Source organism: Siniperca chuatsi, linkage group LG7 (genome assembly GCF_020085105.1).
Source record: "Siniperca chuatsi isolate FFG_IHB_CAS linkage group LG7, ASM2008510v1, whole genome shotgun sequence".
Taxonomy (NCBI): Eukaryota; Metazoa; Chordata; class Actinopteri; order Centrarchiformes; family Sinipercidae; genus Siniperca; species Siniperca chuatsi.
The window spans coordinates 868,269-895,294 of record NC_058048.1 but is presented as its reverse complement, the minus strand read 5'-3'; the positions used below and the strand labels follow the sequence as shown (position 1 = coordinate 895,294).

Here is a 27,026-nt window from a genome sequence, read left to right as displayed (position 1 = left end):
TCCAGGAAGCGGTACAAGGTTTAGCTTAATTGCATTAAGTCCATGGATTTGATCCAGTAGGTGACCTAATGGGACTATTGGGGCCACGGGGATCCTCTATTGTGCGTTTTGTTTTGATAAAACAATGAAAATGATATGTGCCCGAGTATCCACTGTTATTAAATAAAGTGTTAAAAAGACTATTACTAACATTATGGCTAAGCCAATCTTAATTTTTATTCCCCTGATCACAATAAAACCCTACCTACCGCTCATCTTGTAAGGCACAATTATTCAGATGATGATTCAGATTCTGCTAATAAAGATTATCACCTAGTTGAGCTGTTCTCCATTAGACAGTAGTTTGATAAAGGAAATCTAAAATAGAAAGTTTGATCTATGAAAAACCCTTAGTTATTGGTAAATGAATTGGGAGCTGAGGGAGAAAGAAAGTGTTTGTAATCCATTGAATATAAATCACCTGAAGTTGAAAAATCACGAGTGGAAAAATTGATTTCTAAAACTGGATAATGATTATTGATAATGATAATGATGATAATGATGATAATGATGATAATGATGATAATGATGATAATGAAATACTGAAATAATGATAATGATTTCATTCTTTTTTGTCTTTCCTCTGGGTGAGAAGGTTAGAAGTTCCAGACCACAGCGGCTGATCTGTACAGTTGAGTGTTAAGATTGTCCTTTGCATGGGCATAAGAGGACCCCTTACTTTCATTGTTTTATTATTTTTTCATTCTGTTTTTATACTGTATTTCATTTATTTTGATCATCTCTTTCGATCGTCTCATCTTTATGATGATGTAACCTGTAAACCACCACCCACCGTTCTGCTATAAGAAGTGTACCTTCTAGATGTAAACTAAGTATTGTGTTCGCTGTGCCCATGTGTACATGCTACCTCAAAGCTTCTGTCGACAGATCTGTTTGTAATAAATCCATATATTTGTGTAACGACAACTGGGGCTCATAGAGTTATTCTTTTATTCAACTTAGGACATCTCTTCAGTACAAGTTTTTCTTCAACAGTTTTATATATGGCCAACCCAAACTGTCCACCGGCTGTCTGGCAGTTTTGGTTTATTTATAAATGAAATGTTTGCGTACAAATACCAAGCGGGGGTAAGGGGGCATCTGCCCAATGCCCTAGGGGCCCAATAGCAAACTTTTGCCTTGGAGCACCCTAACAAGTTAATCCAGCCATATGTGTGTCGGACTGTACTCTGACTTAAAGAAACTAGTATATCAGGAACCATAAAAATCAATTCATTGAATTAATTAAATACATTAAAAATCTCTCCTCTTTGGTGCCCATTCTGGCTGGCCATTGCCTATTCTGTCTATGGGTGCTCCCAGTGGGGATATAGGAAGTGTATGACTATGAAGCAGGATTTTGCTGAAAAAGAACAGCCTTTTAATAATAAAGAAATCAAGGCTTAATGCTGGTCATTTAGTCAGGATAAGTAACCCTGCTTAACACCGAGAGAGCCTGTCTTCCCTACGAAAAGCTTTCCTAATGGTAATCCACACACACACACACACACACACACAGAGCCCTCTCTCTCCTCCTCTGTACCGTGGCAGCCAAAAGCTTAATTGCTGCAATAAGATTGGGAATGAGAAAGAGGATAAGAGACCCGAGGAAGAAATAACAGGGGTGGTAATCGAATTGACAAATAACGCCAAAAATGGAGGACAAGAAGTGGGAAGAAGCCTGGAAGATGCATGCCACCAAATGTTTTAATCACTGTGGAAGGAATTAAAGTCAGTCAGAGCAACACTTGAGTGTGTTCCTCCACACCCACTATCACTATGTACATTACCTTCTACCATTCCTATATGATTAACTTTCTACAGAGGTACTCTAATCTGCCACAATCAAGGCAAATTGAGCACCCTGCCCTCTGCATACGGGGGGGAGGAGGTAGAGAGGGTGGAGAACGTCAAATTTCTGGGAGTCTACATCACGGCAGACCTCACGTGGTCTACAAACATCTCTCACCATGTGAAGAAGCAGAGACTATACTTCCTTAGGAAGTTAAAACAGTCCCACCTCCCACAGAAGCTTGCTGGTGAACTTTTATTGCGTCATCATCGAGAGCCTCCTCAGCTACTGCTGCAGAGTGTGGTATGGCAGCTGCACTGGGGAAGACCAGCGGGAACGGTGGTGAAGGCGGCTCAGCGAGTCATTGGGACTGCACTGCAATAACGCCATCCGACAAACACACACACATTCATTATGACCCTAGATGTAACTACCTTACCACCATTGTACTCCTTTTAACGCTTGTCTTTGTATATATTTTGCTAATATTTTTATTTGCTTTTATTTATTGAACTTTTATGCTCCACACTGCTGAAGAGCTGCTAACAGTCTTTCATTGTTCTGAGCACAATGACAATAAAGATATATTCTATTTGGACTGTAGGCAGTCTCTCATTGTAGGAAATAGAATGCAAACCTAACAAAAATTACTTGGGCTCATAGTTTGAATGTATGTTAACTGGCAGCCAAAAGCTTAATTGTTGTTGTGAGACTGAGAATTATATGGAATGACAAACAGGACAATAGATCTGGAATGATGGGGAAAGAGGTTCTGCGATCTATGACAGAACACAAACTTGGATCTCTTGCATGAAAGTCAGATGTTCTACATGGCCACCACTCCAACCTCCACACCCTTACTTTCCCACTTGCTACATAAATACTACTTCCTGCATTTCCTGGCACTGAACATCGGCATTGGGTATAAATCCTGTGGAATCATCCAGCATGGACGTAATTCGTACTGGGTTGCATGAGCTATTTTGATCAATTTAATTGGTGGAGAAACACCTACATAAACCTCTTTAACATCACATAAACCCCTTTAATTAATGATTTGATGGTATGTTTAACTTTCATTTCATATTCTTCAACCACTAGACACATCTAAATGTACAGAACAAATCAAGGAAGGTGGAGTAAATGAATATATAATTGTTCCCAACATCTGCCATCAGCAGTTTGCATACTGTATGAAGGCCTTCAGTTTCAGTTGATTAATTCCCTTTACAGCCATCTGAAGGCTGCAGGTATGTGTTCCATCTGCACTCTCTAATTTGAGTGACACATATTGTCAAAGTGCAGCCAGATGCACTGTGGTTACTTTGATTAGATCTTAAATGACAAGCCCCAAGCTGTTGCAAAATAACAAAAAAAAGTAAAATTATTAGGCAGGAGGGTTAAAACAGTGACATATTCAGGATGCACGGGACAGACACAGTTCACTCAGCTAGATGAAAAACTGTTGATACTTTTAAAACTATCCCCTATTTACATCACTAAAACTCCTTAGGATCTGATATGTATTGTATATGTTCAGTCCATTCTCAAGAGCTGAGTTTTAGACTAAAGTTTCCAAAACTGAGCTTACAAGATGTAGCAATGATTATAGTGATAATACAGGATCATCAGCAAAACTGTGGAACTCTTTTACAAATGAATCGCAATGGTGGAACATGTCAACAGAGTTAGACTGAGCAAAGTACACGAGAATGTTTGAAAGTAAACACTTTCAAAATATCAGTCACCTGATAACAGGTGGTGTACATGGTCGTATATGGGGGCAGATCTAGACCAGATCAAAACCGCTCAAATCATCGATTAGAAAGCGGTCATTGAGCAGAAGTCAGTGAACGCCCAGAGAAAGATCAAGGAGGACATTCACATCTGACACCAGAGACTGTTTAACACCATTGATCGACTTGTAAACCCTGCTCCTTCAACTGTTTCGGCCTCTTCTGTTGAAGATTGTGATAAGTTATAAGCTTACTTTGTTGAGAAGGTTAAGGGTATTAAAGCCTCTATAATGTCCCCTGCCTCATGTATAAATTCTCCAGACACCTCCCCCATATTGTTGAGTGAATTTACCCCTATTTCTCTGATTCTCTGAATCTGCTTGATATTGTGTCACACATGCACTTATCCTCCTGTGGTCTTGACAATCTACCCCCCAGATTTTTCAGAGGTATTAGAAGCCACTGCCCCTTGTCTTCTCTCTAAATGAGTCTCTGTCCTCCGTTTTTTCCCTAGACTAATTCAAACAAGCCTCTTTTAAAGAAACTTGGCTTGGAGGTGCCTTGGTAGCTCACCTGGTAGAGCGTGCGCCCATGTAAAAGGCTGTGTCCTTACCGCAGCGGCCCCGGTTTGAATTCAACCCATGGCCCTTTACTGCATGTCATCCCCCCTCTCTCTCTCCCACATTTCCTGTCTCTCTTCAGCTGTTCCTATCAAATAAAGGCAAAAAGCCTCCAAAAAAAAAAGAAAAAAAGAAACTTCACTCCTTCACAATTACAGCCCAATTTCTAAATTACCCTTTGTCTCAAAAATCATTGTGCAGTGTCAGTGCCCAGTGTCCTTTTCTACGATGGAACGCTCCTGGACGAATGAGGGACTACACCATCTTGTATTGAAGAATTTTGTGCAGAAATCCTTGGATAGTCAAAGAAGTCATTTTGTGAAAAAAGAAAACCCCTCTTTAAACAGAAATGGTGGTCTGAGATTCAATTTGCCAACGGTTTACCACAGTGTATTAACACCTTGGTCAGGCCAATCATATGCTAATCAGGTACTTAACAGTGATGAGGGAGGTGCAGCCAGAAAACAATAGGGCTGGTTACTGGGCCATCATGGAAACAAAAGAAGGTCAGTTTCAGGTGAAACTAGGCAGGGTAAACAGCACTCAGGAAGACTCCTTCCTGAGGGCAGGGCTTAAGCAACACAGAGTAGCTTAAATTTCTGAGTTCCCAGACCATCTCCACAATTGAGAATGACTTCCGGATGGGAGCTGAAACGTCTTGATTCTGAAAACAGTGTCCAGATGACTACGACTGAAACCTTTTCTACGATCTAAAATTATTGAAAAGGCTGTTGCTAAACTACTCCTTGAAATAGTGGAAGCTAATAACATTCTCTGGTTTTCGCCAGCTGCATAGCTGAAAGTCACTAACGATATTCTTATAAATGCAGATTCTGGCCATCGCTCCATTTTAGTATTGTTAGACTTTATCGTAGAAAAGGTTTCAGTTGTAGTCATCTGAACACTGTTTTCTTTGATTCTGAAAACAGTGTCCAGATGACTACGACTGAAACCTTTTCTACGATAGAACACTCCTGGACGAATGAGGGACTACACCGTCCTATTGTTAGACTTGTCCACCACCTTTGACACCGTCAATCATACCATCTTGCAGGATAGACTAAAGCACTGGGTTGGCATAGATGGAACTGCCCCTACAGAGAGATCTTTAAGGGTGACTATTGATGATTTTGTCTCATTGTCGGCTTGTATGTCGTGTGGGGTTCCACAAGATACAATCCTTGGTCCCATCTTGTTCAGCTTGTATATGCTCCCCATTGGTCATATTATTCGTCAGTTTAAGATCGTTGCCTACCATTGTTATGCAGACAACAACCAGCTTTATGTATCATTTAAATCTGACTACCCTTTAAAAATCTGGATACTCTACACTGTTGCCTTACTGCTATCATAGATTGGATGTCACTGAATTTTTTGCAGCTGAATACGGGCAAAACAGAAACCTTGGTCATTGGCCAAGTTTCAAAGAGCATTAGTCCATACCTCAGGTATTTAGCCAGGACTATAACACCATCTGCTAGAAATCTTTATGTTGTGTTCAAAATCAGAATTTTCACATTATATAATATCACATTAAGAAATTGGTTCAGTCTTGCATTTTGCAATTCAGAAATATTGACAAAATCAATTCAGTATTGTCTAAGAACATTGTAGAGCAAATCATACATGCTTTTATCTCTTCCTGCCTGGATTACTGTAACTCCTTATTTTCTATTTAAGTGAGTCTGCAATTGCTTGACTTCAAATGCAATGTTCAGAATGCGGCAGCCAGGATTCTGACAAACATTAAACAAAGAGCAAATTACCCCCATTCTGGCCCACTTACATTGGCTTCCTGTAAGCTTCAGAATTCAGTTTAAGATTCTCCTGATCACATTCAAAGCCCTCTCTGGCATTGTTCCTGCTTATATTTCTTAACTTGTAACCTAATACTCTGCACTAAGATTACTAAGATCTGCGGACCAATTGCTCTTAAATGTCCCATGGTCAAGGCTCAAAACAAAGGGGGACCATGCTTTTTAGCGTTGTAGCTCCAACACTGTGGAATTGCTTCCCCCTCACTGTGAGGTCAGCTGAGTCTGTACCGCATTTTCAAAAACTTATACGTATAGGCTGGTGTTTTTATAAGTTTGCTGCTTATAATCCCTATTGTTTTCATTTGTCTTTTAATTTTGTTTTATCTGTAAGTATCTGTTTCCGCTTTATAAATTGTAGTTTTCACTTGCTGTTTTATGCTGTGTACTATTATGCATTTCTTAGTACTTATGCATTGCTTGTTATATTGCTTTTATTGTTGAGTATGTTTTCGTGTTTTCATGCTGTGTACTACTATGCATTTTTATTAACATCTCCCCCAATATACAACCACCTCGTATGAGCCAAATCCCATACCTCAACTACATGAGATGTAGTTGAAAACTCCATAAGAAGTGAATAAGTGAACCTTGTTAATTATCCCAGTCATCTAGAGGATTAAGGAGATTTAATTCGTAACAAGTCGGAGAGAAAGAGAGAGAGACAGAGAGCTTTATGGTAGTGGGATAAAAATGTCAGATTGGGCATTTGAACTTCCTGTAAAATTTTACATGTAATTTAATATTAGGTGACTATGAAAAAATTATCTTTGTCTGAAAACTTTTTCACCGTTAAGTATTATTTTTGGAGAGTAAAGACTCTAAACACATTTCAGAGCTGAACAAGTTGATTCAAAATATATATCATACTTTCAGACAGTGTGGAATAAGTTGAATTTGCTACTTAAGGGTAAAAATAGAAGGGAAAATCTAATCTATCAAGAGGTTTATAGTCTGAAGACCCGCTTTGCTAGCATAGCTCCCTTAAGGAATAGCTCAGTGTGTTTCTAGAATTTGTCTTAAACAAAGTGCAAAAGCCTCAGTAAAATAAGCTGTAAGAGTAGCTTCACAGCCACAGCCTGTCAACTACTGCTGTAGTTACAATGACATAACATCCAAATGGACTGTGCTGTGCTTCCCACACTGAGGATCACTATGACACCACAGAAAGAGAATGAGGTTAGAATTAGAGAAGAAGAGAATGAACAGAGAGTGAAAAAGACAATCAGGCAGATGGACAGAGGAAATAAACATAACGAAAATGTGTAAATCAGAGAGGAAGAGTGATACAGGTTTATGAATGTTCTGCAGTCCCTCATTAATGTTTCATAAGGACAAAATCAAATATTCAACATCCGCCATCAAGACAGAGACAGACACGTGGCTAAAAAAACAGCTTTCAAGAGAAGACAGGAGAAAGTCAGAGGGAAATCAGTGTATGAGAGGATGACAGAAAGTGAGAACATGAAAGCAAAGTAAAAGAATATCTTAAATAAAGGCATAAAGAGAGAAAGAGGAGTAGTTGCTTGAGACAAATGGGTGGAATATTATCAAATTCAAAGAAAAGGGATCTTGACTAAAGAAAAGATAAATATAGCAGCAGCCAATTATATCTCCCTCTCTCCACCATAAGCCTTTTCTGCAGAATAAACTGTGTGGGGCAGTGTGCAGAGGGGATGTGTGTGCTCAAGTTCCCAGACAATGTTGCAGCAGCTGTTGTTGTTTCTCCCAGCATCCGCCCTCTCCACCTTCTCTTCACTTCTTCTGCTTCATCCCACACGCACACTATACAGATACTATTTGTATCATTTCCCTCAACACTAGTGCTGCACCAAGTTCCTCCAATTAGATGTATGTACTGTAGCGTTATCATCACCCAATGAAATGCCAGTAATGAGGAAACGTCATGAACCCCAGAAAACTGGAACTGTTGACAACATTGAAATTATTGTAAACTTATTTGATATTTTTGATTGGAATCAGGACTGTTAACATCATATGTGCAAATGGGAGGAATAATAATAAATACTAAACTGATCCTAAACAGCGCAAAACAACAGTTATAGTGCAGAACAGCACTGGTGAAGTCCTCCTCACTCTGATGAAGTTCTCCAGCTCTCTCTGTACAGTTTATGGTCATTTTTGCCCTCATCTCTCCATCTATCTTCTCATCCAAATGTAGAATTTTTCTTTCCCTTTTTTTTTGTTTTTTGTTGATGGAAATTTTAAATTTTAATAGATTAGAGATCAAAGGTTATATGTAGTTTTAATCTTGTTTTCATAATTGGCACAAAAGTCAGCAAATATTTTGCATCATAGTGTTTGCTGACAAAATGAACACTGTCCATCACTGAATCAGAGGAAACCACCTGATCAAAGTTCTAGCTTACAGCCCAGTCACTGAAGCAGCCTGAAACAAGCTGCACCTTCAAAACTGTCATCCGTCATGTTAGCTTTCTCCCTGGAAATCATCATCTACACATTAAGACTAATTGTTTTCAGTCTGCATTCTGCTCAACCTGAGATACAGCAGTGCCTTTTTCACTCACACAGACACAGACACAGACACACCATTACTCACCATTTCGGGTGTTGATTGTGAAGAAGTTCTGTGGGTTTCCGCTGATGATGCGGTAGTTGAGCCTGTCAGCAGCAGCGTGGGGCGTGGCGTCAGGGTCCTGGGCCTGGATCTGGATCACAGAAACATCCCGAGGAGAGTTCTCGGGCACTGAGGGCCGGTACAGCGGCTCTGAGGTCAGCGGGGCATTGTCGTTAATATCCTCCACCTGGACAAACACCTCGATAGTGGTGAACTGGGGAACCACACCGTGGTCGCTGGCATACACCGTTAGCCAATAGGAGTCCTTGGTCTCGCGGTCCAGCATATCGGTGGTGTAGATCACCCCTGGTGGAGGAAGAGAAAAAGAGAACAAATATCAGAAATCAGAATCAGAAATACTTTATTGATCCCCGAGGGGAAACTCTTCTGTTACAGCAGTTCACCTTTAAGTCAGTGCACACAGGAATAGAAGTACTAGCAAAATACTTTCTGTTTATTTATTTATTTTTAATTATCCAGACATGGCTTTACTGTACAGCTAGTGCAAGAAAACAATCCCATAAAAAATAATGTCAAGACTGTTTTTTACTGCAGCAGCACAGCCAATTACTTTTATTTTTAGCTAGAATAAAGAGAGCTTTCACTCTGTAATTTCCTTCTAATGTCAGAAGTCCTCAACACAACAAGGACTGAAATAGTGAGGGAAGACAGAGACTGCTACCTTAATGCATCGACACGTCATATGGCCTGTATATATCCACAGTTTTCACTATTAGCACAATGCTCTTTAACATGTTCAAAAGCTACCTGCTTTGACATGAAAAAGTATGTCCTTGTTTCTCTGAAAAACCCACAGAACACACTGTCAACAGGTTCCATAGGGACTATTTCTTTGGTAGAAAGTAGTTCCTAAGTGAGGACTGTCATTATCCATAGTAACCACAGGAGTGTTTCTCAAAAGTCATGTTACTTAAAAAATGTTTCAATGCTGTGAGCACTACAAACTAAATTCAGACCCAATACTTATCTGTGTTTTTGCTTCCACCCAGTACATCACAAAATCTGGACATATAAAACCAAAACTATCAGTGCAGATACATTCTACTAGAATGAAGTGGGAATTATTATTATTTTTGTAATTTGGATGGTTGTTCTTGCTGCTCTAAGAAACTTTGCTTTGGTGCTGCTCAATTTTTGCTAGAATTGTATACGTAGCTGACGTGCGCCTCCTAAAAAATTTAACTACACACTGGGGCTACAGTGGCTACAGATATACTACGCAAGAATGGTGATTTGGCAGCAGCAGACAACGTAAATTAAGCTGAAAAAAGGCTCCATTATCTTCTCCTTTTCAATAACACACATAAGCATCTCCACTGCAAACCTTCTGCTCACAGTGACTCCTTCTGAATGAAACAACATAAATATGGCGAATAGTCTCATTGTCAGCAATGAAGCAAGGCAAACCTTCATGTGTGTATGACAGTAAATGACAGAATGTAAACAGTTACTGTGGGAAATATCATGATCGCAGGATATAGCTTGATCATATTTGATACACCTGTTTAGTATTGCAGTGGTGATATCAACAGGAGAAATCTGACGGTGAACTATAAATCGGAGTCTACACTGTATGTATCTACGGCAGCACTCTTCTTAACTCCTTGCGTGAACAGCTTATGCAGAAGCATTATATATTAAGCTTAAGAAATTGGCTGCCTTGCCATTGAAAATAATTAATAATAGTTAATTAATTAATAGTGCCTTAGAAATATGGATGTTCTGAGCACCCTCCACTGCTTGATTCCTCAGTCCTCACCTCAGTAGCCAATCTCTACAGGTATAGCTTACCAGACAATGTGTTTTTCTGCCATATAATGTTGGAACTGTGAGCTATAGAGTTCTGGGTGTTTCTGAATGAGTCTCTCCTCATCCACAAAAGAAGCCCACCTGTCACTGGCAAGAGAAGAAGGTGTAGCCAGGATGAGCTGAGGCAGTTTGTCATCATGCAGCTCAGTCAAAGGTTGCTGTGTGTGGCCTAGGCATTTGTACATGACTGATCTGTGTGTGTGTGTGTGTGTGTGTCTGCGTGTGACTGTGTTGAGTGCTCTTTATTAGCCAACTTAAGCAGTAATATTTACTTGCCATATCATCTAAGTGGCTGATTACTCTCTTCAGAAAGAAGCTTCTATCCATGTGGAATCCTCCTGGGCTTTCACATGAGTGCTGCTGGCTAATGCTAACACACACACAGAGGTATCTTTAGCATGTTAGTGAAAAGCCACTCCATTTGCTCCCATGCTTTTGAAGATAAGCTCATAAGATATTCAGCCTGAGTATTGCTGAAGCAGCTTCCAGGATGACTCTGGATGACCTGTATGGGGAACCAGTGAGTGTGTGTGTGTGTGTGTGTGTGAGTGTTTGTGTGTGCATGTGTGTGTCTGTGTTAAGAGAGGGTAATGGTGGCAACCTGTTCTATTTGTTTGCGTGGAGGTGCTACTGAGGGATTTACCCTGTGTTCAGCAGTGGTGAGGAGAAACATCAAGTACATTAAGAGCACTTGAAGAGTAACTTATCACTAAATCCACTTTTTAGTAAATTATATGCATAGACACTTCATTACACTTTCAGCTGATTCTGGCCAGTCTATATTATTCACTATAATGGCTTTTTCCAGAGAAATGGAATAATCATGTCCTCTAGACCAAGGTGGTATGGGATCCATTTTGATGGGTGACAAATTGATTCTGATTTACCTATACACAGTGGTTATGCTGTTAATTTTGCTTTTAATTTTTCTGTTAAATGTTATACATTTTAATTATTGTAGGTTTACATTTAACTTCTTCACTTAAAACTGCTCTGGGGCAAGACTTTATCTGAAAATTCTAAATTTCTTGTGATATTGCAATAGAATCCCTGAGACACAAGACAATGGGTATGCTGTATACCTACAGTAGTTTAAGTGTTTTGGTAATCATGACAACATGTTAGATATGACCAAACTTTGCATTAGAGATAACTAGCTCAAGAAACATCACTTCATTATTTACAGTGAGTTCTGAAGCAGAACAGAGTCCTTCAAACTGACTGCTATCTTCTATAACAGCAGCTCTGTACATTGAGACCAATAAATGAGATGACTATGATAAAATACCAAACTAAAAGAGCTCAGCCTTCTTCAGCCCTGACTCTAGCTGCAGTAAGGTGTAAGGTGATTGAGCCTGAATGGCCTGAGGGTTGCTGGGTACCTGGGGAAGTGCATTTCAGCAAGCCAGACGAAGTGAGTCTCAGGCTTAATTGGGAATTAGGAAAAGATTAATTAAGGCAGTGATTAGCATTAGCACTAATCCAAGGGAGTGGAGGCCATTGTAATTGACTAGGTAGGCACTGCCTTTTATCGCTGCCTACTCCAAAGTCCACATGCCTTTTAAAGCTGGAGGCAAATGCATCCAATTTGCAGTATTGCTTCATGTAAACACTGACTACTGTGTGAGTGTGTGTGCCTGTGTGCATTAGGAATGCATACACCATTAGAATCGTCTCAGTAATAAGCCTTTAATGACGTCCAAATGAGTTAGTCTGTGATGAACTACTGTGAACTACTATGTCTCATCTGCTCTTTTGCTTCATTATTCCTTCAAAGCTGTGCATGTTTTAATGTACATGACCGTGGTTTAGTGATGAAGCCTACATTTTCATAAACATCACTATATCTGTATAAGTTGAGACAATAAAATGTTAACCCTGATAACATCCCTTATACTACCATTTATTCACTCACTTTCAAGTGTTATATTTAACTATGCCATTCATATTTAAGATATCCACCCCTGTACCCAGGTGTTAACCCAACAGTGTGGCCCCTGGGCCCTTCTGGCCCAATTGATCATCCATCCTTGGTTTCACTTTGTAATTACATGAGAGATTCAGCTGAGTTGTAAGATTACTGTCCTCAACCAGAAGACTTTTCTTTCCTTACTATACTCTGCTGACAAGGTCAAACTAAACCTTTTCTGAAAATTTCAACCCTACTACACTATTTACCTGACAGCAAAACAGCAATCCCCTGTGGAGATAGAAAATAAAGAGTGAGTAGGTAAGTGAAAGAGTACAGTGAAAGTGTCAGATGGAAGAGTGTATGGACTTTTGAAGGGTTTGAAATCAGAGCATTCATCTCCAGAGATTACTGCTTCAGTCTACAGGAAAGAAAACTGAGAGACTGAGAAACATACAAACACTGAGTTGAACAATACCCCACAAAGTCTGAGACGTGGCTGATCTCACTGCAAACACATCTACGTATGTACAAACCTGAAAATGACAATGGAAGAATATACAAATTGAAAATCCTATGAACACAGAGAGATCGTAGAAAAGGTTTCAGTCGTAGTCATCTGGACACTGTTTTCAGAATCAAGACATTTCGGCTCCCATCCGGAAGTCATTCTCAATTGTGAAAAAATTGGACGGGAACTGGAAATTTAAGCTAATCTGAGTTACATAAGCCCTGCCCTCAGGAGGGAATCTGCCTGAGCATCTGTTAATAGCTAGTTTCACCTGAAACTGACCTAATAGTTTCAAGATGGCCCAGTGATCAGTAATCAGGCCTATTGTTCTCTGGCTGCATCTACTTCATCACTGTTAAGTGCCTGATTAGCATGTGATAGGCGTGACCAAGGTGATAATACACTCTGATAGACTTTGGGCAGATTAAATCTCAGACCACCATTTCTGTTCAAAGAGGGGTTCTCTTTTTTCACAAAAATGGCTTCCTTGACGCCCCATTCAAACCAACTCTTCTCTCTACTAAGAATCTTCACCTCGCTGTCTTCAAATGTGTGGTTTGTAGCTTTTAAATGCAAATGCACGGCGCTCTGTAATCCTGAGTTAGCGTGTCGTCTGTGCTGATAAAGTCTTTTGTGAAGTGGCTGTTTGGTTTCGCCTATGTACCGTTCTTTGCAGTTTTTCTCACTGCACTGAATGGAGTAGACAACATTGCTCTGTTTTTGTGTGGGTAACTTGTCCTTAGGGTGAACAAGTTTCTGTCTTAAAGTGTTGCCTGGTTTAAAGAAGACAGGAACATCGTGCTGTCTAAAGATCCTTTGTAGTTTTTCAGACAGTCCAGATACATAAGGAATGGAGACACCGTTCCTTCTCGGTTCAGTTACACTTTTGTCCTGTTTTTTGGCTCTTTTAACTTTGTTGATAGCCCAAGTAGGATAACCACAGGCTGAGAGTGCATTCTGGACATGCCTTTCCTCTTTCTTCTTACCCTCTGAGCCTGTGGGCACTTCTTTGGCTCTGTGTTGTAATGTCCGGATTACACCCAGCTTGTGCTGTAGTGGATGGTGTGAGTCAAAGAGCAGGTATTGATCCGTATGTGTTGGTTTCCTGTACACTTCTATCTGGAGCTTTCCGTCCTCTCCTCTGAGAGTAGAACAATCAAGAAAGGCCAAGCGGTTCTCTTTTGCATCCTCACGCGTGAACGTGAGCCCACACATTTGAAGACAGCGAGGTGAAGATTCTTAGTAGAGAGAAGAGTTGGTTTGAACGGGGCGTCAAGGAAGCCATTTTTGTGAAGAAAGAGAACCCCTCTTTGAACAGAAATGGTGGTCTGAGATTTAATCTGCCCAAAGTCTATCAGAGTGTATTATCACCTTGGTCACGCCTATCACATGCTAATCAGGCACTTAACAGTGATGAAGTAGATGCAGCCAGAGAACAATAGGCCTGATTACTGATCACTGGGCCATCTTGAAACTATTAGGTCAGTTTCAGGTGAAACTAGCTATTAACAGATACGCAGGCAGATTCCCTCCTGAGGGCAGGGCTTATGTAACTCAGATTAGCTTAAATTTCCAGTTCCCGTCCAATTTTTTCACAATTGAGAATGACTTCCGGATGGGAGCCGAAACGTCTTGATTCTGAAAACAGTGTCCAGATGACTACGACTGAAACCTTTTCTACGATAGAACACTCCTGGACGAATGAGGGACTACACCGTCTTAACACAGAGAGATAGTCAGCTTCAAACAGAAGGTGTGGCTATGAAAGAAATATGATTCACTCACAAAGATGGTTTCAGCTCTGTGTGTAAGAAGTCTGCCTACATTAAGAGTGACCAAGGGTGATTACAAAGACTGTAGAACACCACTAAGAGTCAGCCATACTAGCAACCCTGTGAGGCTGTACTAAGACAGCATGCGGTACTAAGCAAGCATGCTCACAATGACAATGCTAATGCTAATATTTACCATGTTCATTATCATAGTTTTGCATGTCAGCATGTTAACATTTGATAATTAGCACTGAACGCAAAGTACAGCTGAGGCTGATGAGAATGTAATTCGTTTTGCAGGTGCTTGGTCGTAAACCAAGTAAATGAAAGTAGTAAAGTATTGGACAAAATGAAATTTTGACCTGATGAAAAGTTAAGGGATCCCTAAAGTTATTACTTCATTCATTTTTCATGAATTTGGCAAGCCATCCAAAAGTTGCCAAGACATTTCACTCAAAACCACAGATGTGAACCTCATGGTGGCGCTAGAGGAAGTCAGGGGATCACCAAAGTCAGTAGGATCCATCCACTGGGGGCCATGAATGTCTGTACAAAATTGTTTGTATATTTCAGTCTGGACCATAGTGGTGGACCAACCAACTAATATTGCCATCGAAACAAAAACATAGTGTCTGTGATGTTGCAAAATGAGTTTGGGTTTACTGCTCACCATTTTTGTCACTAAAGCCAAAAAAAATCCTCATTTGAGAAAAGGGACAGAGCAAGTGTAATATGTTGTACAAGCAATCCCCAACCACCATAATGACAGTGACAGGCTGAGACATTTGTCAATAAAACAAGCACACCCCAAACCAGGCTATTTCCCTTTGAGCCATAATACACCTAGATAGCTCAATATGTTTTATTCTCTACACCTAATACTGAAATCAGACTACACAATGTTTTTATCTTTTGATGGTGGTCACTGTGTTGAATTAGTTGATCATTGAGTCATAAATTATTGCTGTGATCTGGCCAAGACATGGTTTCTGTGACTCCAAAGATGAATTAATTCATTTGGGTGATTGCACTTTTGTTAGGATACTGCATTCTCTTTTGTCCCACAATCCTGAGAGCCACTGAATGCAGCATTGGCCAGTCTGACCTGTGACCCGGATGTCACCAGGTCAATAAAAGGTCAGCAATGATTTGTGCTCACCAGCAGACACCCACCTGAACTCTCTCTCCTCCTGGCTTCGCCATATAATCTGCTCGGAGCAGAAACACGGAGCAGAACCAAAGTCTCCTGATCTACCAAAGCGCTGCAAAGGCCTCTTAGATCTCTGCAACAAAGTTTAGCGCCAACGGCTGCCACACACAAAGCCTGCCATCTAACTTCACATGCTAACAGGAGCACGAAGCAAGTTAACGCCGAGCTGTTAACTCTGTAAGGACAACCACAGACTGAATGACCGGCTTCCTCTGATCTCTACAAGCGGACACTGCACAGCAAAAGACGCTTTCACAGCGGAACCACAATTCTTCCCAGCTTGACTAGTCTACAAAAAACTGAGCGCCAGCTAATAGCAGCACCAAAACCTTTCCCTCCCATGGATGGGTAACGTAACAACTGGGTATAGCATAGAGTAACAGTGTATATAGTTAAGCAGAGGACTGTTTAACTTTTGCACATGACATTACTGATGTATTTTTCTGAGGTTTTGTTGTTGTGACATGTTTATCTGTTAGCCACACACTAACACTGATTAGTTATTAGTTATGGTGGTTGTAGATCTACGAAGGGCCAAGGCACCAGTGACCCCGGTTTCCATCCAGGGGGTCAGTGTGGACATTGTAGAGGATTACAAGTACCTGGGAGTACACATAGACAATAAACTGGACTGGGCTAAGAACACTCTAGCTCTTTACAGGAAGGGCCAGAGCTGCCTCTATTTTGTGATGAGGCTGAGGTCCTTCAACATCTGCCGAACAATGCTGAAGATGTTTTATGAGTCTGTGGTGGCCAGTGCTATCCTGTATGCTGTTGCATGCTAGGGCAGCAGGCTGAGGGTAGCGGATGCTAACAGACTCAATAAACTGATCCGTAAGGCCAGTGACATTGTGGGGGTGGAGCTGGACTCTCTGTCAGTGGTGTCAGAGATGAGGCTGCTGGCCAAACTACATGCCATCTTGGACAGTGTCTCCCACCCACTCCATGGCCGTGCTGGTCAAACAAAGGAGCACCTTCAGCAGAAGACTCATCCCCCCAAAAAGCACCACAGAGCGCCACAGGAAGTCATTCCTGCCTATGGCCATCAAACTCTTTAACTCCTCCCTCTAAGTGTTAGTCTATATGATCATAAGTCATTAAACTGGACATTGATCATTAACATCTCTGCAATACTTGACATAATTGTGCAATATTCTGTGTTAATACTGCTGTGCAATATACTCTTTTCAGTTTAAAGTTCCCTATTTATTGATATTTATTCATACTTCTATTACTACTGTGCAAAATACTCAGTCTCATAATCATCTTAATAAGCTATACTTAACTTGACAGTGCATGCAGTAATGGGATAAAAATGCATACAGATGGAGAGTAAGAGAAGGAGAGAGGAAAGAGGTGCATCATGGGAAGTCTCCCGACAACCTAGACCTACAGCAACATAACTAAGGGATGGTTCAGGACTCACCCAAGCCAGCCCTAACTATAAGCTTTATCAAAGAGGAAAGTCTTTGTAATACTTCTTTGCTAACAGTCTCTCGCTCTCCACCACAGTCAGCTTTTTATATCTGCTACCTCGTTCATCATTCAGAAAAGGCTAGAGGAGAGGGGGAAGCTGAGGTGATAGAGAGAAAAAGAAAGAAAAGAGACAGACAGACAGAAAAAGTGAGAGCAGCAGCTCCAGCATTAAACTTCAACAAACAGTGCAGGCCTACATCAGTAAAGTAGCCACATCCTTCTGTGGAGTTTGGCAAGGTAATGGAGGAGCCAGGAGTGACTGGATGGAAAGGGAGGCTATAGATGTGAGAGGTCAGGAGGTCAGATTGAGAGGAGGCTATTAGTGAGAAATGAGCAGCAGGAAGCTGTTATCAGACTCCTGTTAAACTGACCTCTCTGAGGGTTATAATGAGTCCTCAGCTAGTCCTTTAGCTATGAGCAGGGATTAGCACCTGAGACCCCATAGGTAAAACCTTCATTAGCCGACTAGCATTAGAGCGATAAAGTGCTGGGCCACAATGTGGGCAGAGTAGCAGTCTCCATCAGTATGAGGAACAGGAACACAGCAGGTGAGTGAAGGTAAAGGTTAGCACATGAATAATTCTCCTGGTGCTCTGCAAAAATGTAGGGTGCCTTCAGAAGGGCAACAATGAAAAAAGAACAACAAAACCCAAAGGGCTCACATATGCAACTGAAAATTAGAGTGTGCAAATGTGAAAAATTATTTCGGCACAGTGGTGCAAGTGACTCAGACATCCGGAATGATAAAATACACAGATTGGTTATAAACTCTGCCACTTATCTGCTATCTAATCTTTTCTCTCTGCTTACTCTTATTAGCACAGAGCAGTGTACAAAACATTCAGGTAGCAGCTTCTCAACTTCTAGCCAAAGCTGACTGTCACTTTCACCAGTTAAAATGACAAACATTGCTCGTGATAGGTCATATCAGCTGTCACTAATTAAATTACTAAATTCTGTGAGTAACTTAACAACATGCAAAAATGAAACTTTGCCAAATATCATTTGTGAGGGAAGAACCTCCACTCTGTAACACCAATGTACAATCAGTGGACTGAGTGTTTCTGTAGTTCCAACAAACCCAACAGAGTGAGATGTCATCTCTAGTAAAATGATCTAGCTGATCGTGTCACATTCTGCAGTTTTCATTCATAATCAATAATTGAAACTGATCAACCTATTAGTGCTGCATCAGGACCAACCAGCATTTGGATCAAGTAGCTGAAAAATATGGTGTGAAAGTCAGTAGGCAACATTTTGAATGAAGGAGTAATCCTGCATTAGCTGATTTGGTAGTGATGTACCATGTAGGAAATGGAAAACAAGGGAATCATAGATGGTGGAATTTCTGTTCTTTCCTGCCCTGGCCTTTCTTCACCTAATGCACCACTGCCACTGTATTTGACTTGCACACACAGTTGAGAATCACACTGAAACAATTGCTAGGGCTTAAGAGATGGTTTAGAATGCAAGGCTGGTGTAGTCTTGATAGAGAAATCTTTCCAGAAGTTTACTGATGACAGGCAGGCTGCTAAAAAAAAATGGACCCATCAGTCAGGGGAATGTGAAAGTGTGGGAACAGAGTGGGGCTGGCCATTGTACCTCAATAATTATGTTGCCATATCAATGTCTTCTGCTTATCTGACCGTAACACAACCAGTCATATCTTTTTTTTTGCTTTACTCTTACACCTGCTTGACACACTGCCTCTGCCCTGCACCTGATTCCACCTTCACTCCACCTCACTGCAGCAATCAAACCCATTTGTGGAAAAACGTTAAGAGGCAAGAGTAGCAATCAGAATGGATGAGATGAAAGAGGAATGTGGCTGCAGTGTGTACACTGACAGAGATGGGGAGCTACAGAGAGAACATTTAAGGGATGTATGAGTGAAATGAGCCTTTGTCCTTCATTTGATCCTTCTGCTTTAGCGCAAAGAGCTAGGCTGGGTGCATTGATTAGTTGGAGTGCAGAAAGTGCAATCATTTAGGAATTTACATTACTGAAATTATGTCACCAGGGAATATAAGGTTAAAACTGGTTTAATTTTCTGTTTTTATTCTGAGGCTACATTACAGGAAAAAACATGTTTTCACAGCTAGCCAATACCTGGCTACTTTCCAGCTGACCATCTGACCATCATTTCAATTAAATTTTATTTATTTAGCACCAATTCATAACAGAAGTTATCTCATTGCATTTTTCCTATAGAGCAGGTCTAGACCATACTCTTTATAATATTATTTACAGAGACCCAACAATTCCCACCATGAGCAAGCGCTTAGCAACAGTGGCAAGAAAAACGAGGGGAGGGGGAAGCACAATGCAAATTCCATCTAGAATTTTAAAATAATAATGTAATGGTTGTGGTAAGTGGTAATGGTAATATTTGTAGTGGTAATTCAAGTTTACAGACAGCTTTGTTTTATTTTTGATGTTCTAAATGATGATGGTAAAGTACGCCAATCCATCTGTAGGGTTCTGGGGAGGAATTGGGAGCTTTAGCATATCATTATGAATTACATTCAGGGCCCATTACACGGCCAACTCAAAGAAATGTATTCAGCTCACCTGAGCTTCACTTGAGTTTGGACAGTGAAATTTAAATTGGAATGCAGGACCTTGCTTTAAGGTGACAAAGCCAACCATGAAGCCATTGACAACACAGTTAGTTCAAGCTGCAGGGCACATTTTACACTAATGCAGTTTAAAGTGTTATATACAAAATGATAAAAAAAAATTAATAAAAGGGATATGAACAACATGAATAACATGAAAAACACTTTTTAAAATGTGAACAACATGAAAAATATGAAGATGTGAAGAACTTGTTTTTCAAGCTTGCAATAACACACACTGTGTGTACTGTACAGCTGTACAGCATAATTCATACACAGCAAAACAGCACTATACACACCTTAGGCCGACTCTGGCTCTGCATGCACAGCGTCATCTGGCAAGACCTCCCCCCAAACACAGCGGTCTGAACGCCTGCTTAAACAGCATTATCATTCTTCATGCCTGTAGCATTATGCCAACGCTGTCAGCAGTCAGAACTTTGCTTTGGTTGATTTTGATGAATGTACAATGCACATTTTAAAATTACATTATCAATTTCTACAATATCCACACATGGCTGCTACAGTATGGTTAAGGTATGCTTATGATTAGGAAACTAAAACACTTGTTTAAGGTTAGGAAAAGATTGTGGTTAAAAAAAAAAAGCCAACAATAAGTCTTTGTCTGTGATTTAAATATATAGAATATTTTATATTAAAATACAAAAAAAGACAATTAGATCAGATTTTTTCCTGATCTCCATCAGTTGTGCCAAATATCTGCTCTGTTGCTTTGTGTAGCTCCCAGCTACTCTAAAAATATGTGCTTCATTAGATCTTACACATACAGGGACTCATTGGGTTTGTTATTTTATTATGTAACTATAAACTAGGACACACACACACACATATATACACATATATCTATATATCTTAACCAGGTCACTAATTCACAACACCATACCTGAAGATGTGTGCCTGATGGCAGGAACACAATGGTACAATGTGTGTGTTTGTGTGTGTTAGAGAAAGAGAGAGCAGTCAGTGAGACATACTTCAGTGACTGAACAGGTTTATTTGTCCAGTGGGTGAAGTGAGGACACGGTGTTGTAGGGCAGGAGAGCGTTGATTTTACATTTTGAATGTGACTTGTGTGTGTGTGTGTGTGTGTGTGTGTGTGTGTCTGCGTACTGTACTGCCTGTTTGTGAGTGTGTGTTTTGTGATGAGCATGAGGTGTGTAGGCAATTCACACAGGTTTAATCCTAATTGCTTTCCAAGCCGAACTGCTCTGTCACTGAAACTACACCCTACCAGTACAGAGTGTGCGTGTGTGTATGTGTGTGCTGGTTGCCCCCGCAGTGAGGGCAACCACAGGCTATCATTACCAATGTTATTTTTCTCCTCAGCGCAGGAAATCTAGCCTATATTCTGCACTTTGTGAATGTGTGTGTCTGTGTGCAGCCAGAGGCCCAACCCTGTTCTCCACAGGCCACAGGCCACAAGCAGGCCAACCTCAGCCCAAAAGAAGCCATATAAAGCCACTTCCTGGTTAAGTATATATTATCAGTTATGTCTGATATTTCAATGAAATCTGAAATCAAGGCTCAAGTGAAATCTCAAACCAACAACCTTGTTTCAGAAATCAAAGGAAGCACACTTAAATCCAGTGTGCTTTCTTTGATTTCTGAAAAATACTGCCTTCGACCCGTTCTCTGATAGAGCCAAATGGATTACTGTTGGATCAGTCTTCTGGTGATCCACCCTGGTTATGTAGATCCCAGTAGCCATAGGAATTACATCCATATTTGTTACTGGATTATGGACGTCGGGTTTAAATCCCATTTCAGACCTGCAATTAATGTTCACTTTTTTATTACCGTAACCACTTTTTTTCCCTAATCTTAATCGAACTGTAGTTACCATACACACATATTGTAGAAAGAAAGAATTTTAAAAACACTTACAGTGAGCATAATCAGGGGGTTTGCAGAATTGTTTAATAACATTCTGTCTGTGCACATTTATAGTTCAGGAAAGTCAGTTCATGTGGCCAGTGTTTTCATTTGGAATTTGCAGAGGCTCTACATTGCCCCCTTTATTTACTTCATGGGAGTAGGTGCGAAGTAGTGAAACTCCAGCAAGTCCTCAAAACTAAATTTTGTTTCTCTTTGCCTTTAAAAATGACAGATGTTAGATCTGACATCCAAATAACACAATTTGTCAGTGCCTTCCATTGGAAATATTCGTTACAAATATTCATACACAAATTTCCTGATCTGCCACCATCAAAGGTAAGGTTTAGGTAGGTTTAGGCATAAAAACTACTTGATTAGGGTTAGAGAAAGACTGTGGTTAGGGTTCAAAACAAGTGCTTCGTTAAGGTTAAGGAACCTTCGTCATCATGGTTAAAAGAAAAACTACTTTGATAGGTTTAGGGAACGATCATGGTCATAATTAAAAGAAACCAATACTGACTGCTGGTAGGACACCGGAAATGAACAGTGGTCTCCCATCAAAGTCTCATGCTTTTTTGACCCATCCACCCTTTCACTCCGACCTCCTCCCTACAAAGTTTTGTGGCTCTATAACGTCACACTACGTGCACCTTTTCTCCTGACAGACAACAGCCATAATTCACACAACCACCACAGGTCCTTGTGAGTTCATCATAAACACAGGCCATATTTAAACTTTGGACAAATAACTGATGCCATTATTTTTCTTGGAGTGCCAGTCTCTGAAATCTGGGAGCCCTCTGCCTATGAAGTGCCATGCGATGATCAAGCTGGTGAAATTTTGCTCCTGGGAAAGTTTACTTTAACAGGTAGGGCTATGGCTGGGTGATATGTTTGAAATAAATATCATGATATTAATATGAATATCTTATTATCTATCAATATATATCAAAATGTGGTAAATGTATCCAGATTAATGGTAAAAAAAAATCATGTCAATACAATAATTATGTTCCACTGTTATGTATTAACAAAATTATTATTAAGTTAAAGTTCTTAGTTATTAATTATTTTGTTTTTAATTACAGTTACTCTAATTGCAGTTAATCTGTAATTAACTTAAGTCACTTGGTATCATGAAATAACTTTTGGACAACAGGATTTTTGGAAAATGATAACACAATATTACTGATTTGTCAATTTCATTGACATTGAAATTGACAAATCAGCAGCAGGCTTGTGATGTGCTCCAGTAAAGTTGAAAATTGTACAACTTTGGATTGTTTTTGCCTATCAGTGACCATCTCTGTAGATTAGAAAACTAGGTGTCATCTTTTTAATGCATATATGTTAAAATATTTTTGTATCGATGCTGAACATTCTATAAGTCTGATTATATAATTATATTAGTGTGATTTCTTGACTATTTAAATACATTTTCTTTTTTTTTGACCTTTAATTAATCAGGGATCTATCACTAAGAGCAGCACTAAGAAACAACCTGTTCACACTCAACCCCAACCGATCTGTTGGTCACCAAGCAGCTCACTGGCCCAGTTGCAGTTTAGGGCCTTGCTATAGAGCACCTCAGTGCTGGTAATGAGGGAGGGTCGAGTGCAGTTCTATCACTTTCCATGCCCAAATTTTCCTGCTTGTCTGGGGATCGAACCGCTGACCTTCTGGTCACAGTGCGCTTCTGCTTGGCCCTCTACTTGGGAATGTATAAATCATTTTGACACCAGGTTATTTCCTATTTCTTTGCCTGAATTGTTGTATGTTTCTAGGGCAACCATGATTAACCAAGCACAACTAAACCCACAATTTGCTGTACCTGTACTCTACTATTTGATAAGCCTGTCAGATGGGATTGTTTCATCAGTTTTTGACATTCTGTACCTACTGTGTGTCAAGCCCATTATGCTTTATTAGCATCAAGCAGCCACCACCATGGCCAGAAGCTTAGGAGGAAGTGTCTTAAGTTGCAGCAACGCTAATGGCCACTAGATGCTAGCATCAAAAATCTCCATCTGTATTGACTTCCATTCAAAAAAGTCCACTTTTAGTGTGAAACCATGTTTGTGATTGGTTTGTGATTTGTGTTGAGAGTGGCTGAGAGTATGTGACATCATTTTCCTTTAATATTCTGTTGAAGATGTTTTGAAGGTAATCACTGCTACATTTTTTGGATTTTTGTTTTTTACTTTATTAAATTTAAAGTGGCATGAAATATTAAAATCAGCCAAAAGCCCATATGGGATTATCCCTGGTCAGTAGGCAACAAAGCATCCAAATATCATTCATTTATCAGAATCAGAATCAGAAATACTTTATTGATCCCCAAGGGGAAACTCTTTTGTAACAACTGCTCACTATCACGTCAGTGCACACAGGAATAGAAGTACTAAGCAAATCAAATATAATACACTATAATACAGTCAAGAAAAATTAAGTACAAAGTGGATATAAGTATAAAATTAAAATAAGTGTAAAGTACAAAGTGAGAAGTGGATTACCGGTTGATGATAAGTATGTGCAGTATAATAATACAATGTAATAATATAAGTAATAAGTAATAGTGCATGTACTGTCAAGTTAAGTGTAGCTTATTAAGATGATTATGAGACGGTGGATATTGCACAGCAGTAATAGAAGTATGAATAAATATCAATAAATAGGGAATTTTAAACTGAAAAGAGTATATAACACAGAATATTAGACAATTATTTCAAGTATTGCAGTGATGTTAATGATCCAATGTCCAGTTTAATGACTTAGGGTCATACAGACTGACACTTAGAGGGAGGAGTTAATGAGTTTGATGGCCACAGGCAGGAATGACTTCCTGTGGTGCTCTGTGGTGCATTGTGGGGGGATGAGTCTTCCACTGAAGGTGCTCCTTTGTTTGACCAGCACATCATGGAGTGGGTGGGAGACACTGTCCAAGATGGCATGTAGTTTGGCCAGCATCCTCCTCTCTGACACCACAGACAAAGAGTCCAGTTCCACCCCCACAATGTCACTGGCCTTACGGATCAGTTTGTTGAGTCTGTTAGCGTCCGCTACCCTCAACCTGCTGCCCCAGCATGCAACAGCATACAGGTTAGCACTGTGCTAACCTCAGACTCATAAAACATCTTCAGCATTGTCTGGCAGATGCTGAAGGACCTCAGCCTCCTCAGAAAATAGAGGTGACTCTGGCCCTTCCTGTAAAGAGCTTGAGTGTTCTTAGCCCAGTTCAGTTTATTGTCCATATGTAGTCCAAGGTACTTGTAATCCTCAACAATGTCCACACTGACCCCCTGGATGGAAACCGGGGTCACTGGTGCCTTGGCCCGTCGTAGGTCTACAACCAGCTCCTTAGACTTTGTCGCATTGAGCTGCAGATGGTTCTGCTCATACCATGAGACAAAGTTATCCACCACAGCCCTGTACTCACTAATGAGTAAGTATTATGATCGTTCCCAGCCGCTACCTCTACACACACACACAGGCTCTTTCCATATCCCAGCTGACACCTCAACGCAGCAAAGTATTCACCAAGACACTCATGCTCAGCCTGTAATTATAATAAATGCAGTCATTCATTTACTAATTATGGTAACAGAAGGAGTGAAGCTCTGTGTAATGTGCAGAGTGTGTGATTAGTGTGTGCTGTTGGTCAAACATATTGCTGTGTGCTTAAAGCAACAGGTAGTGGAGGAGGATTGGGCTGTAGAGGCCACACTCACGTGAGGCCTACAAAGATGTGACTGTCATATGCATGCATCGATTATAGAAAAAATACCATTAAAGAGTTTGTTTAATCTACAACATGCTTAGTGTCACCTAACCATACCTGCCAACATTCCTGTTTTTCCCAGGTTGCTCCCGTATTTCAAGGCCATCTCCCAGTGCCTTCCTGTTTTGTTGTTTCTCCTGGGAAAATTTGCATGGCCCTCAAACTTTATTAAGAACACAAAGATCCAAGTTTTGGATATTTGTCTGATGTCACCCAAGTTGCCAGCTTGTCTATGAAACACAATCTACACACTACGTACAATTTAACCCATCTGTAACCACAACCTGGCAACCTACACCCAGATCCAAGGGGTGTGGGTCATCGCGCCCCCCCCGACCTTGGCCAACCTAAATGTTGGCAGGTATACCTAACCGACATAAAGGTTGTGTGTGATCACATTAATGTAAATGTGATCACTGGACTGTTTGTAGAGTGTGTTTATTTGCTACGAACAGCCAGTGTACTGACTGTTTCAGATGTTTGCTGTAGCTAGATGGCAACAGTCCCACATTTTCAAGTTGTGACACTTTCAACTTGCATGGAAAGAACCATTGTTTTAATTTTGAGATTGAAAGTTCATTCTTGACCTTGAAACAAACCTTTATAGTTCAGCTCTGTCAACTATTGCTGTATTGGATCTTTTACCCATTTTTAACTGATCTTTTCATGCTTGTGGAATTTATATGAATCAAGTTTAAATTCATTGTATAATTTTAATTAATATAATTAATAAATTGAACCTTGAACTTTGCAACATCCAGCCTAGCCTTGCTAGTTTTGAGCTAAATTAGCTTACTCTACCTGTATTGAACCAGTGTTTTTAAAATTTCCCTCCAGACACGTTTTAAAGTGTGTAAAAATACTCTGCTATGATTATTTTAATGAATATTTAGTTTAACATTGTTATCCTACATAAAAAGTAGATCCTCAGTCAGACCCAGATGAGGAGTCTGTTGTGCACCAAAATGGATGACTAGCAGACATATCAGAATGGTAATAGTAGTATCTTTTATTTGTTTATGCTGTTTGTTTGACAAAAGTGTATTGTGTAATGCAATGGCCATAACATAGCATTTTAAATTGCTGCAGCAGGCAAATAAACTGTGTTTCAACCTGCTGCAGCCAACATGTTTATTCTTACACATGAATGACAATGTATGCAGTACAGTCAGCTCATGCAGAAATTTGTATTAATCTCCTTGCTGGCCAATAAGAACAAGCACATTTTGCCCACAAAGACTCTATATGAGGCAGTAAAACATCACCATAGTCAGCACATTAAGTGGCTGTGGTGTGTGTGGTCTTGTGTTTCTATATTTGTGGCGTACCAAAACTGGGAGCCCACTCACGTTGTGGGGTCCGACAATTTTGTGGGGATCAAATGCTGGACATTTTAAATGAGTTCTAGAGACTCCCCTGATGTGCC

The 27,026-nt window shown here is 40.2% G+C and overlaps 1 protein-coding gene across 15 annotated transcripts in view; it reads right to left on the bottom strand.

Annotated features, from left to right (window-relative positions):
* Nucleotides 1-27,026, bottom strand: part of fat3a (FAT atypical cadherin 3a) — a 284,665-nt gene that overhangs the window by 157,511 nt on the left and 100,128 nt on the right. For all 15 annotated transcript variants that reach the window (XR_006378550.1, XR_006378549.1, XR_006378548.1 and 12 more), the window contains exon 3: nucleotides 8,583-8,906. Coding sequence is in view for 11 of the 15 variants with exons in the window: in XM_044202274.1 (XP_044058209.1) it covers nucleotides 8,583-8,906 (324 nt within the window). In the remaining 4 variants the exon portion in view is untranslated. The remainder of the gene's footprint in view (nucleotides 1-8,582; nucleotides 8,907-27,026) is intronic.